This window comes from Schistocerca piceifrons, chromosome 4, assembly GCF_021461385.2.
Source record: "Schistocerca piceifrons isolate TAMUIC-IGC-003096 chromosome 4, iqSchPice1.1, whole genome shotgun sequence".
Lineage (NCBI taxonomy): Eukaryota > Metazoa > Arthropoda > Insecta > Orthoptera > Acrididae > Schistocerca > Schistocerca piceifrons.
In genome coordinates this window covers 615,324,631-615,339,286 of record NC_060141.1, presented here as the reverse complement: position 1 = coordinate 615,339,286, position 14,656 = coordinate 615,324,631, and the positions used below count along the sequence as shown (strand labels likewise).

Genomic DNA, 14,656 nt, shown 5'->3' with positions numbered 1-14,656 from the left:
CCTGTGGACTTCTTTGGGGCACTATGGACTTCTTTGGGCATCTTATGAAAGCCTGTACCACTGTGACCACCCCTCTTTCACCCGCTATTGATTTCTTCTTGTTACACAGTCCCTTCTTCAGATCATGCACACTTCCTTTCCTCATAAAATTTCCGCTCAATTTCGTTATTGTTATGCGTGAGAGTGGTGCAGTCTAAAATTCTGCCCGCCATCATCTCTGCACTTCTGTCATGTTTTCACATTTCTGCTGACACTTTAAAACACGCATCCTTTCATACAAGTTGTCAGCCATCCTGTTATTTACTTGTACAGCGTTATTACAAATGATTGAAGCGCTTTCACAGCTCTACAATAACTTTATAATTTGAAATATTTTCACAGTGCTTTGCACACACATACAAAAACTCAAAAAGTTTTTTTAGGCATTCACAAATGTTCGATATGTGCCCCTTTAGTGATTCGGCAGACATCAAGCCGATAATCAAGTTCCTCCCACACTCGGCGCAGCATGTCCCCATCAATGAGTTCGAAAGCATCGGTGATGTGAGCTCGCAGTTCTGGCACGTTTCTTGGTAGAGGAGGTTTAAACACTAAATCTTTCACATAACCCCACAGAAAGAAATCGCATGGAGTTAAGTCGGGAGAGCGTGGAGGCCATGACATGAATTGCTGATCATGATCTCCACCACGACCGATCTATCGGTTTTCCAATCTCCTGTTTAAGAAATGCCGAACATCATGATGGAAGTGCAGTGGAGCACCGTCTTGTTGAAAGATGAAGTCGGCGCTGTCGGTCTCCAGTTGTGGCATGAGCCAATTTTCCAGCATGTCCAGATACATGTGTCCTGTAACTTTTTTTTCGCAGAAGAAAAAGGGGCCGTAAACTTTAAACCGTGAGATTGCACAAAACACGTTAACTTTTGCTGAATTGCGAATTTGCTGCACAAATGCGTGAGGATTCTCTACCGCCCAGATTCGCACATTGTGTCTGTTCACTTCACCATTAAGAAAAAATGTTGCTTCATCACTGAAAACAAGTTTCGCACTGAACGCATCCTCTTCCATGAGCTGTTGCAACCGCGCCGAAAATTCAAAGCGTTTGACTTTTTCATCGGGTGTCAGGGCTTGTAGCAATTGTAAACGGTAAGGCTTCTGCTTTAGCCTTTTCCGTAAGATTTTCCAAACCGTCGGCTGTGGTACGTTTAGCTCCCTGCTTGCTTTATTCGTCGACTTCCGCGGGCTACGCGTGAAACTTGTCCGCACGCGTTCAACCGTTTCTTCGCTCACTGCAGGCCGACCCGTTGATTTCCCCCTTACAGAGGCATCCAGAAGCTTTAAACTGCGCATACCTTTGCCGATTGGAGTTAGCAGTTGGTGGATCTTTGTTGAACTTCGTCCTGAAGTGTCGTTGCACTGTTATGACTGACTGATGTGAGTGCATTTCAAGCACGACATACGCTTTCTCGGCTCCTGTCGCCATTTTGTCTCACTGCGCTCTCGAGCGCTCTGGCGGCAGAAACCTGAAGTGCGGCTTCAGCCGAATAAAACTTTATGAGTTTTTCTACGTATCTGTAGTGTGTCGTGACCATATGTCAATTAATGGAGCTACAGTGAATTTATGAAATCGCTTCAATCATTTGTAATAGCCCTGTATTTACTGGCAACTGACAATAAACAAAAGCAACATAATAGTCATGAGAGCAAATGGATCAGGTTATTGTTAATGCCTCTTCAGCTATTTCTGTTCAAACAGTGGAAACCAACATGACAACATGCTAGCAACATGACAAAAATATTAACTTTGCAGAAAAAATTATCAGAAACATATGCAGTGCAAAGCCAAGAGAATCTTGTCGGCCATTATTAAGAGATCTTAAGATACCAAGCATTCCCTTATTTTATCTGTACGAAATAATTTTTTTCACAAGTAACAACCCTAAACTCTTTTTCTCAAATAATTTCCAGCATAGTTACGAAACTAGAAACAAATAAAACTTCATGTTGCACAGACTTAATCTTTTTGCACAGACTCTACAATATATGGGAATGAAAGTATACAATAAACTGAAAGACACAAATTTTAGAAAGGTCCAAACTGAGGCAGTAAAAAGAGAATTGTTATTACTCTGTTGATTAGTTTTTTAATGATCTGACCATCTGAACAGGATAAAAACATTAATAATAAATAATATTCAGATTTTATTGTGATTATATAAAATATTGTATTCCATGTATAATTTATCATAGTTATAAGCTGACAAATCTCCTGTCCGTAAAATCAATAATTTAACTTGTACGTTATGAGACAATAAAATTCTGATTCTGACCATTTTGTGGAATACTCTGTGTTCTTCACTGCCTGACGTCAAGCAGGTGGAGACAGATGAGAAAGAGCAACACTATGGTGTTCACTGCAAGGTGTGGAAATTATTATATGCACAATATAAATGGGCACTTTTCTGGGAGCACAGGAATTGCTAGGTATGAGCCCATTGGCAAGTCTTAACTAAGATACTATGTAGCATCCCATAGCATTGTAACAGGCATTGTGAATGCAGTGCTGATTCCAGTGTGCTTTGGTGAGACAAGGAAATAGGGCTTGTTCCCTCCACGTATCAGATAAGAATTTTGTCTGAAATCTGAGGCACACTGCATGTCTGTTGGATCACAAATTCGACCAGTAATATGGTGCACAATATCACAAATTGAAATCCAAAATTATCTGTTGGGTCTCTTATGACCACTACTATTGCTGCTACCATCTGTCAAATATTAGCGGGACTCGTGTTCCTACTGACCAAATAATTCTACCTTATTTAAAGAAGAACATATCAACTATGGAAATATTCATTTGCATTACTTATTCATTTTTGCTGTATGCAGTTATTTGGTTCCTATCCGTTTAGCCTATTTGCCCATTTACTTCTTCTTTCATATATATATGGATGTCAGTACCATTGCTATGCTGCAACAGCCAGTCCATGCGTGTATAATAGAAAGATTTTAATTTGTGAATAGGTCAATAAGTAAGTCACAGTTCTAAACTACATTTTTTTCCATCCTTCAGATATATGTATTTAAATACCTCATTTCCTGTGTTTTAGGGATGCACTGTACCGACTTGCAATTCCTGATCTGCGGCAGCTGGAAAAAGCAGACTGGCCGGCACCTGCAAACAAGACTGCTCTCTGCCAGGCCAAAGGACAGACGGAGTACCAGTGCCACAATTTTGTCCGCGTCCTGCTACGCAACGGCAAGCGGATATTTGCCTGTGGCACAAGTGCCTTCTCACCACAGTGCACCTGGAGGGAGGTAAGCAGTGGCAGTACTGTAGGGTATTTCTATACATACAGCAAATGCTGAATATTAAATGGGTAGATCACATAACTAATGAGGAGGTATTGAATAGAATTGGGGAGAAGAGGAGTTTGTGACACAACTTGACTAAAAGAAGGGATCGGTTGGTAGGACATGTTCTGAGGCATCAAGGGGTCACCAATTTAGTATTTGAGGGCAATGTGGAGGGTAAAAATCGTAGCGGGAGACGAAGAGATGAATACACTAAGCAGATTCAGAAGGATGTAGTCTGCAGTACGTGCTGGGAGATGAAGCAGCTTTCATAGGATAGAGTAGCATGGAGAGCTCAGGACTGAAGACCACAACAAAACAGCAAACTAAGCTCAGAAATCATAAACATTTTTTTTCTTGCTTCTTAAATTCAAGAGACAAAGATGGCTGTGCACTTCCAGAACTTCACAGAATTTCAGACTTTAATGTAGTCAAGAACTTCAACATTTTAATACAATTTTTTTTATACTATTTTGTGTTAAAATGATGGTGAATTGTGTTTTAGTTCTGAATATTATTTTTTTATTTTAATTTCAGATTGAGAATGTGAATAATGTACTTGAATGGGTGAAAGGAGTTGCAAAATGTCCATTCAGTCCCACGTACAATATTACTGCCTTGATGACCCAAAATGGTCAGTATTTTGTGGGAAGTCCTATGGATTTCTCAGGAGCAGATCCAGCAATCTACAGGAGCCTTGGAGCTGGCTCTACCACACTTCGGACCAATCAGTACAACAGCAAGTGGCTGAATGACCCACAATTTGTGGGGTCTTTTGAGAAAGACAATTTTGTATACTTTCTCTTTAGAGAAAGTGCTGTGGAATACATTAATTGTGGAAAGGTAAGCTGTAGGACCTTGTGCAGGTTATCAGAGAGAATATTACTTCTCACAGTTTCGATGAATGAATGTGTGAAACTCTGTAATTAATAAACTGATTGTATTTTTTGTTTTGAATCCACACTGCAAGAAAATATAGATATACTCTATAGCCCATTCTGTGTACCTGTTGTTGCAGATAGTGTACTCACGCATAGCAAGAGTCTGCAAGAATGATAGTGGTGGACAGCTAATGTTAAAGGACAATTGGACAACTTTTGTCAAAGCTCGACTTAATTGTTCCATTCCTGGCGAATATCCATTCTATTTTGATGAAATTCAGGGAATGTCATATGTTGAAGAGGAAGAGACAATATATGCAACTTTCACAACTCCTCCGTAAGTACAAAAATGTTATAATGATGATGATGATGGCTTGTACCTGCTGATACAAGTATAAATTTATTGAGATTAAAAGACAATTAGGATTAATGATATTTGACTAATTTATATAAATTTCTGTTAGTGCTCAGCTGAAAAGGGGTATGAGAACGTACCATCCTTCTCTTTAAAGACAATAATTTTACGATCTAGAACTTTCAGTTATCACAAAATTCAGAAGAAAGGAAGTCCTTTCTGCAAGCCACAAATTAACACTAAATAATATAATTCCTAAATCAGATCTGAAAAAAGAAGAAAATTATGTTTTGATTATGTCAGAAGTTTATTGTCATTTTCTTGGCAGTAATCCTCTGTCAAATATTTTCAACATCTTGTTTCTCAGTTTCAGAAACTAAACCCCAACGTTGACACTTACAAAGTTGCTGAGGGGTACCATTAAAAAAAAGTTCAAAATTCCTCTACTTTTATATGAAATTGTTTGGTTTTCCTTCACAGAAACAGCATTCCTGGATCAGCCATATGTGCATTCAATATGACTGCTGTGGAAGCAGCATTTTTAGGCCCATTCAAACACCAAGATAAGCCAGGATCTGCATGGGAGCGGCACCACAATCAACACAAACAGTTGCTAGAATGCCAGGCTGCCCCACATTCTCACTTGCTACTGGATTCCTCACGCTACCAGCTGATGGACAGTGCTGTGCAGCCAGCTACAACGAAACCACTCTACACAGGACAGCTTGAGACACTCACCCACATAGCAATACATGTGATACCCACCAAGCTACACAGGTATCATCAGATTTTACATTTCATTAGTAAATTATATGACAGCTCAAATGCAATGATCATTGCACTACTAAGTGTGTGTTGTTCAGTTTTGTAATTACATCTACCACCGTTGTTACTGTTGTTGGTAAAAACATATTTATTCAATATTTTGTCTAAGTGTAGTAGTGACATACAGAATTTTTTGTTTAGTGTGTTGAAGCATTTCAGTTGGTGTGTTTAATTTCAGAGCTGTGCATATAATTTACGCTGCAACCTCTGAAGGACTTGTCAAGAAGATATCAGTTTTACCAAGAACACAGGAAACCTGTGTTGTAGAAATATGGAAACCATACCCGGGGAATACAGTAGTACCGATAAAGGCACTTCACTATCTAAAATCAGCTGTAAGTCATTAAATGCAATTAGATGCCATTTTGCTGTTTTTAACAGTAATTAATGATATGTCATTAAAATTTAAGGGCTGCATATAGTTTCTTAGACTACATGGATGATGATGATGATAATACTAATTATCCAGTCATATCCAACTTCCTTTAAATATTATACCTATATTTCAAATTTTAAAAAATAAACAAAATTTACTTTCAATAATAGGGAACAATGGTATGTTCCCAGTTTTGGTAGTATAGTTCTAAATATTGCTTTCAAGACGTGAGTATAATAAAGGTAAACTCATTTGGCATCAACTATTGGGAAACTTCTATCATGTTTCAGTCACTGAAACTCATTTGATAACTCATTACATTAGTATCTGGGCCCTAGATCAACAACTAAAATACAACATATAAATATAAGAATGTTAAAAGCATAAATAAAGTGATTAAAAAAGCAGTTTATGCAACAGGACCCTGATGCCATCATACGATAATTGCGTTAGTTTTTATTTTATAATATTCTCATCTATTCATCACATTTCAATTGCCACTCAATATTCATTCACATGATATATTTAAAACAATATATTAATTAAATATGGAGAGCACTTGCCCGCGAAAGGCAAAGGTCCCGAGTTCGAGTCTCGGTTGGGCACACAGTTTTAATCTGCCAGGAAGTTTCATTTCAGCGCACACTCCGCTGCAGAGTGAAAATCTCATTCTGAATATATTAATTGTTCCACTGGTTAACTTACATATGTATATGGTGCACTCTGCTACTAACATATCCTACAACTGAGGTTCTAACTCTCACCTACATCTAAAGTTTAGCACCAGTGTTTTCTTCTTCCTCTTTCTCAGTATTCTAGATTCCTTAACTTCAATTAAATGACAGATAGTTTATTTATTTGACGAAGTCCAAGTTTAATCTGCCAGGATGTTTCAAGTGGTGCAGAATCTAGAACCAAGTTAAATGAAATATCAAATAAATAAAATAGCAAATACTTATATAATTGTGTTCTGTAGCTATTTGCTAACTTCAATAAATAAATTAAACAGAATGTGTGCTGTTTTGGAACTTCCTGGCAGATTAAAACTTTGTGCTGGACCAAGACCGAATTCCCAGAACCTTGCCTTTCACAATCAATACTCTTACTGACTGGACAATCCAGGCAAGGTTCTGGGTCGCACACACACACACACACACACACACACACACACACACACACACACACACACACAAGTTTAATCTGCCAGGAAGTTTCAAGTTTTATCACTGCTTACTTAATATGTATCAAATTGGATTTAATGGAATCTTATTATTTTCAGGACTCTGTGTATATTGGCTCTGATAATGGCATTATTAGGATTCCTGCGCAACACTGTTCTAGACTGACAAATAAGGCTGCTTGTTTGAATGCCATGGATCCATACTGTGGATGGAATGAAATTCTCGAGAAATGTCAGACAGCTCCTAATGATAATCCTCTCACTCATCACTGGCAGCAAAGTGTGACACAGTGCCCTGTACTCACTGCTCCAGGTATTACATATCTCTGTTGCCACATTTTCACACCGAACAAAGTATAGTCATTGTAAAATTAATTTATGAGAACATATACAATCTTTACAATTGTCTAATGGTAAAATAATAAAACTTATAGTGGACGGAGGTTGGAGCAGTTGGTCAAGCTGGTTTCCATGCTCACATTCTGGAGAAACTGAGTCAGGGGATGAATGCTTGTGCAGCTCACGGCAATGCAACAATCCTGCACCGCAGAATGGGGGCTCACAGTGTGTCGGCACATCCATTCGAGTAACAAACTGCACAGTGCACGGTGGATGGACAGCCTGGTCAGCTTGGTCAGCTTGTTCTCAGACATGTGGAGTGGCTGTCAAGACACGGCGTCGCATCTGTGGTAATCCTGCACCAGCCCACGGCGGGAGAGTGTGTGTTGGGCAGGATCGTAGTGAAATTTACTGCACTTCAAATCCACCGTGTCCTGGTGAGCATGCAAACCTTCTGTTAAATTATACAATCTAGCAACCATTTAAATAAACCATAATTTATTGTGCACATATAACGTAACTGGATAGTAAAAAATTTACTCCACCAAGTGGCAGCAGGAGAACACGCTTATAAGAAGTATTACAGTTTCCAAGCTTTAGGAGCCCTTGGCTCCTTGTTCTGGCAGAAAGGTTGAACGGGAAGGAAGAGGAGTGAAGTAAAAGGACTGATGGGGTTTAGGAAAAGGGGTAGGGTTCAAAAAAGTTGCCCAGAACCCCAGGTCAGGGGTGACTTGCCATCCGATAAGTCTCCCCTGATCCAAGGTTCTGGGCAATTTTTGCAAAACCTTGCCCCTTTTTCTAAACCTCACCAGTCCTTTTCCTTCATCCTTCTTCTGCCCTCTTTGACCATTCTGCCAGAAGAAGGAGCCAAGAGCTCTGAAAGCTTGCAAACTGTAATACCTCTTATGCGTGTGTTCTCCTGCTGCCGCTTGGTGAGCAGATATTTTATCTGTCCAATTAAATTATAATTTATTGTGCAATGTTTGTATGTTAATTGTAACTTAATCCATCGTATTTCAGTTTTATGGTTTCTGTAAATCAATCATTTTTCTTCCTCTTGAAATTCAACTCAGTAATTACATCAGAGTGTTTAAAAGATTTTCTATAATGAATTTCTGATTCAGCAGTTGAGAGATTCCTTGAAATCCTTTTAATTTTAATCTGACAGACAGACACGTAACAGATTTTCTGTTTCAGCTTTGACACTGCCTCCCAGGGATGGCCAGTGGAGTGCCTGGGGAGAATGGGAAGAGTGTTCTGTTCCATGCGGTGGAGGTTTCCGAACGAGGAGGCGACTGTGTAACAGTCCTCCACCAGAGAATGGAGGTCGGGACTGCCAAGGGTGTAATCTTGACTTTGAGACATGTAATATGCATGCTTGTCAAGACAGCAAGAGATTCTCTACATGGACTCCTTGGTTGCCTCTTAGTAGCCTTGCAGCAGAGACAGGCTATGTGGAGAGAAGATTCAGATTCATTTGCAAGGCTCCTGTATCTGATCCCACACATATCAAGATATCTCAACACAAAGAAGAGGAGAGATTCTGTCATCTCAATGGTTCATGCTACAGAACTGGTACGTTCAAGTTTCAGGGGTGAATGTTGATTCCATTGAATTTTTTTACACAACACAACCTAACCATAAATTGTTTTATTTAAATATTACTCTGAAACACTTTATTGTATTAGTCAGTTCACAGTATATGACAAATTGTTGTTTTACTTGGAAAAAAGTCAGTTAAAGAAATCTAACACCATTTTCCTAGTGGAGCAAGCTTTTAAAAATCTTTTAGTTGTTCAGCCTACTGATATACAAATCAGATCATGCCAATGAATCTGGACGTGGTTTTTAAAAACAGTTTTCATTAATCATGTGTTGTAAATCTTCACACACTATGCTTGCATAAAACTTCTACAAAATATTCTATTAAACATTTTGTACAAATACTTTAATAAGTCTCGGTGAAATAGAACCTTCATCTGAAAACTAAATATTTTTTTGTCCTTTCTATGTGTGCTTCTCATTGTCTCCTTCACTTGTTGATTATTATCAACTTAGTGTTATACAGACATGCAGGGGTTTTTTGGTTCCCTGGACTGATAGATGACACTTTTACATGTTTGTTCAGCACCAAAGAGGCTATTGCTCAGTGTAACACAGAAATTTTTTCCACTGTTGATGAGTACATGACATAAGTGCATAATTATTTTTAGTTATTCTTACTTATTATGTGCAGCATATACCATTATTTTCCCTCTTCTTGGTATGTTGCTCCATAGTTAAAAGCATCCAAATTGTATTATCTCTTTTTCATGTCACCCACTTGCACTTCGTTGTTTTTTTTTTGTGTGAACTCATGTTAATACTATGACAAAATTTTAGTTTCAATTTAAAAAACAGCATTCAAGTGACCCTTCTATTTATTTTGTCTCTTTCTTACCACATACTTTATTAAGAGTCATGTATTGTCTGATTCTACAAAATTTCTCCTCAATTTATTCTGTTTTGTACATTGCCTTTGAGAATGAAATGTTATTTAGTTTTATAGCTTCCAGTTTATTTGATCATTTCATTATAATATTAATTTCTAATAGGCATTGTACAAGAATACACATTTGAATAAAATCAAAACAGAAGCAAATAGGGAGGCCTCACTGACCTATTGGTTTTCTCTTGCCTTCAGTACTATCTCTGCATGCATATTACTCAGCTTACAATTCTACTGTCTTCTGGGCCACACTTTTTTGCAGAATATGGAGAACAGCTCCAAAAGCACTGTGTCACTTGACTTGGAGGGCATCTCTTTTGACATTTAAGTTACTGTTAAGAGCATCAGATTTGCCTCACATCCTGTTTCATGTATTCATAAATACAGGGTAAACATTAGTAAAACCAACAAATTGCAGGGACCGATTCCCAACTGGAAATGGAGGAAAAAAGATCCTGTGAACATGTGTCTGCTAATACATCGCTGCCATGTCAGATGGCACTGACGAATGAAAGTTCCTCTGGCCATGTGCCATGTGTTCTTTGTGTGTTGGAGGCTGTGTGATAGACGCAGCATACTGAAAGCGGCAGAATGGTACAGTGTTCATGTAAGGAACAAGCCAAGATGGTGTTTGTGTGCTGCCAAGCAGATGGAAACAGTCAAGAGGCAGTATGGCTGTACTAATACAAGTACCTTTACAGACAACAACCACATCACACAACATTTCAAGCTCTTTGTGGGTGTTTGTGTGATCATGGGTTCTTTCAGACAGATAAATGTGCAGAAAGGTGGTGGACTGTGCACACACAAGATTTGGTGAACCGCGTTCTACAGGATATTGAGATGAATCCTAGTACAAGCTCCGGGCAAGTGGCCTGCCAACATGGTGTAAGCCAATGTACAGTTATGTGGGTCATCAGTCCTCTTTACTGAAGAAGCAAACTTTGCCAGAACTGAGATCATCCGTCTGCAGAGTCTTCATCTATGGGCTATAGACAATCCTCAGGCAGTGGTTGTGGCATCTTATCAGCATCGATTCAGCATCAATGTGTGGGCAAGGATTCTTGGTGGCCATATACTTGGACTAGTTATTATTCCACAAAACCTCAATGGAGGAACGTACTTGGACTTCCTGAGGGATACTCTACCTGGGCTGCTTGAGAATGCGCCTTTGGCAAAATGACAGGTTAGTAATTTCTGCATGATGGAGCACCACCCCTCTTCCACACTACAGTTTGTTGATACCGTAACAGAATCTTCCTCAATGTAGGATAGGATACAGAGGCCCTGTGGCATGGCCTGCTAGATCACTTAAACCCCCAGGATTTTTACCTCTGGGGGCATCTGAAAAGTGTTGTGGATGCTGAACCTTCAACAGTCTGTTCATGATTCCTGGGACACTATTCAGAGAGAGGCAGAACATGCAGAAGAACATGGTAATAATATGATGTGATGCGTGAAAGTGCGCATTGCATCCCATGGAGTTTGAACATCTATTGTGACGTGTATCAGTGCAACTCTGTACTGTGTTCTGGGACAATTTGTTGTTGTTGCATGCACTCTGTCCATGTCTGGACATCATATGACCTTTTTTACCCCATTTCCAGTCAGGATTTTGTCCCTGCAGTTTGTCAATGTCATTTATATGTTTATAAGGAATAATTTGTGTAACACTAGACTATTGCAAACTTATAAAACATGTGTAAATATGATATGAATTGTCTTGTACATAACAACAACAAATTGATTTCACTGTTGATTTCTAGGTAGGTAACAGAATTTTGTTACTGTCTGTTGATCAGATCTACCTATTTTCTCTGTCTTTATGAATGACATGGTGTAAGCTGAGAAACCAGTAGATTATCTGCAACATATGGTTACCTATTTGTTATAGCTTGTAGGCAACTGTTAAGAGATAAATACAAAAAAATAATGTATTAGATAACTCAGTCTAAATAAGAAGTTTCCGTTTTATAGGCAGAGGTGAGTCTGATGACTTGTGGTCTGAGTGGTCTGGCTGGTCACCTTGTTCAGAAGAATGTGGAGGTGGACAGCAACACAGGACAAGGGTCTGCGAGGACAAGCCAGAAAACTGTGAAGGGTTGTCACGCATGTCTCGACAGTGCAACACTCACAAATGCAAAGGTTGGTATTTATTATAACAGGGAAGTAGCTAACTAATAGTTGACAAAATTAGTTTTTTCTGAGCACGTATGCTCTACTCCAGTGCCTGCTTCACCACCCTACCACTTGAAATTCCCACTACCCCAATAACAGCTTATCTGCATTATATAGATGCCCCGTCTGACAGCCAACATTCCCTCCCCCTCAACAACATCCTTTCTTCTCAAGTACACTCCACCTGATGCAGATACTCACCACAGTCTAGCTGCAGTGATGGTTCAGTAACTTCTATATTGTTAGTTGTTACATTTACTCTCACCATTATTCATACTTCACCCAGGAGATTCCAGTATCATATTTATATTGCAGTTTTTATTTCACATACCTCTGTGGACTTGTCCGAGTGCCTTTTCTACATATCCATTCTCACACTTTATTCGTGAATTGGTCACCAGGTGCGTCACTTTTTCATTGCCACCTTTATGCAACCAGTAACCTGAGTCTGTATGTGACAGTTATATCACCAGTACATGTTTCTAGAATTGCTAACGATACTTCTATTTCTGTGACTCCAAATGCTCAACTACAGATTGGTGCATACATCTGAGATGTGCTCTTACATAAATATGGTGCAACTGCTAGGCCCACATCTTCTTGTAAATCCAACAGTGACAGTAAAGATGGCATTGTGGTATAGTTTCACCTGTGACAAAGGTATTTTATACATCAAAGCTCCAGACAGAGCTAGTTTTTGTTCAATTTTTAGGCTTCTTCCTGACTATACTGAGGCGAGCCAAAAATATCTGTTCTCATTTAAATGCAAAACTATGCATCTATATGAAAATTCCTCCTAGTTTGAGGGTACACATTCTAGTTGGTGACCACTTAGCTTTCAGCTGTAAATAGGTTGTCTTATGAACAGAAATTGAAAGTTTGTTGTTTGCTCAATACTGCAGAGTTATCATTATCGCACTTGTTGCTTTTACCTCCAACTTTGCCCTTGAGTGCTCCAAAACTACTAACAGTATTTTAACCACGTATGCTACAACTACATCTCCATCTTCCTCTTAATCAAACAAGCTTATGCTTATATGCTTATGGTCGGTATCTCTCTCTCTCTCTCTCTCTCTCTCTCTCTCTCTCTCTCTCTCTCTCTCTTCCATCCCCCCCCCCTCCCCACACACACACACACACACACACACACACACACACACACACACACTTTGTCTAAAAGCTCAGCAATATTTTCAGTTTTGTTTATGTTCATATTCACCTCTTCAGAACTGTGAGTTGCTACATTTTTTTCCTTTCATTGTCTGTATTCCACCCAGGAATTGACATTGATATCAGCAATAAAGTGAACTCTAGCCTTCCTTCTTCCTTGGGTTAGTACCCACTTAGTCTTATCACAGCCAGCTCACAATAACTAGTACGATACCATGTCCAATCAATAACATTTTCATTCAATTTAAAAATGGTTGTATATTTGCATATATGCTCCCTAATGACAATCATGAATTTAGTTGCACCGGTATTTTGTACTGGTACCTCAAAAAAAAAAAAAAAAAAAAATCCGAAACGCAGATTCTGGGATGTGGCACAATAGAACTTAATTTTTTGCCAGTACAAATATTGAATTCACACTTTTAAAATATGCAGAATATAAAAGTCTCTCCCCCCCCCCCCCCCCCCTCAAATGGTCAAAGTACCAGAACTTCTTTTTTTTGCATATCAAGAACTGCTAATACCTATTAGTACAACCTGGAATTTTACTGTATTTTACCAATCTTCACGAAAGTGCTTAAGTGTGTATGCAGACCATATTAAAACCAATGTGGTGATGTCTCTACAGTTACATGGTCAGAATCATACATAGCTGTTGCTAAAAACAAGATGTATACAAACTATACACAAATGAATTACTGGCTGTTTACCACACAGTCACAGGTAATTGGGTGATTCTGTAGAAAACAAATACTAAGTTCCCTTTCCTGTAATAGGTATACAGATAATTATTTTCCTTTTATAAGTTGTTTATCAGCTGGATATAGTATGTAGGAACAGTTTACATTAGCTGCTTTTATTGGTTAGTATGTTCATTTCTCATTCCATATCTCTTACAGTTGTGCTACGGAGCTATGGAATACAAAGTGTAAGTGCGTGAGAGAAAGAATAAATCTGTTAATATGAATAAGTATTCTCATGTCCATGCTGTGAGTTTCTGTCACGTTATCTCCAGAACTCAAAACTACTTTTTTTTAAAGACAGCTGATAACTTTGCCTCCTACTTATGTGTGACATATGCTTTCACAGCGGAATGGGGCTGCTGGTCTGAGTGGTCTGGATGTTCTGCAACGTGTGGACAAGGTCTGCGGCAGCGTACTCGCATCTGCCTAAGTGTCAGCAACAGAGCACAGGTCGACTCAGGCTGTGATGGACCTTCTGTCAGCCAGGAGCCATGTGAGCTGACGAGCTGTGAATGTAAGCCTTTATTCATATTGCTGGCATCATTTTTGCTAAATTGTCTTTTGTTAATTGATGAATGTACACTGTACACAATATTTCATGTAACTGAGTAAAATTAACTGAAAAATCCAGGATGGATTCTAAACTAGTATAGAGAACAGAGAGCAGCAGACTCGCATGTGGAAAATGAAGGTCTATAACTAGGGAGCGATGTATCCATTTTTGTGAAATGTTTGGCCTTTCCCTCACAGCTACCAACAAACCAGTGTGTGTT

The 14,656-nt window shown here is 38.9% G+C and overlaps 1 protein-coding gene across 1 annotated transcript in view; it reads left to right on the top strand.

Annotated features, from left to right (window-relative positions):
- LOC124796313 (semaphorin-5A) overlaps nucleotides 1-14,656 on the top strand; it is a 666,040-nt gene that overhangs the window by 648,568 nt on the left and 2,816 nt on the right. The window contains exons 4-13 of the mRNA XM_047260440.1: nucleotides 3,105-3,312; nucleotides 3,886-4,191; nucleotides 4,367-4,566; nucleotides 5,065-5,361; nucleotides 5,588-5,744; nucleotides 7,065-7,278; nucleotides 7,400-7,741; nucleotides 8,502-8,879; nucleotides 11,770-11,937; nucleotides 14,230-14,397. Coding sequence (XP_047116396.1) covers nucleotides 3,105-3,312; nucleotides 3,886-4,191; nucleotides 4,367-4,566; nucleotides 5,065-5,361; nucleotides 5,588-5,744; nucleotides 7,065-7,278; nucleotides 7,400-7,741; nucleotides 8,502-8,879; nucleotides 11,770-11,937; nucleotides 14,230-14,397 — 2,438 coding nt within the window. The remainder of the gene's footprint in view (nucleotides 1-3,104; nucleotides 3,313-3,885; nucleotides 4,192-4,366; nucleotides 4,567-5,064; nucleotides 5,362-5,587; nucleotides 5,745-7,064; nucleotides 7,279-7,399; nucleotides 7,742-8,501; nucleotides 8,880-11,769; nucleotides 11,938-14,229; nucleotides 14,398-14,656) is intronic.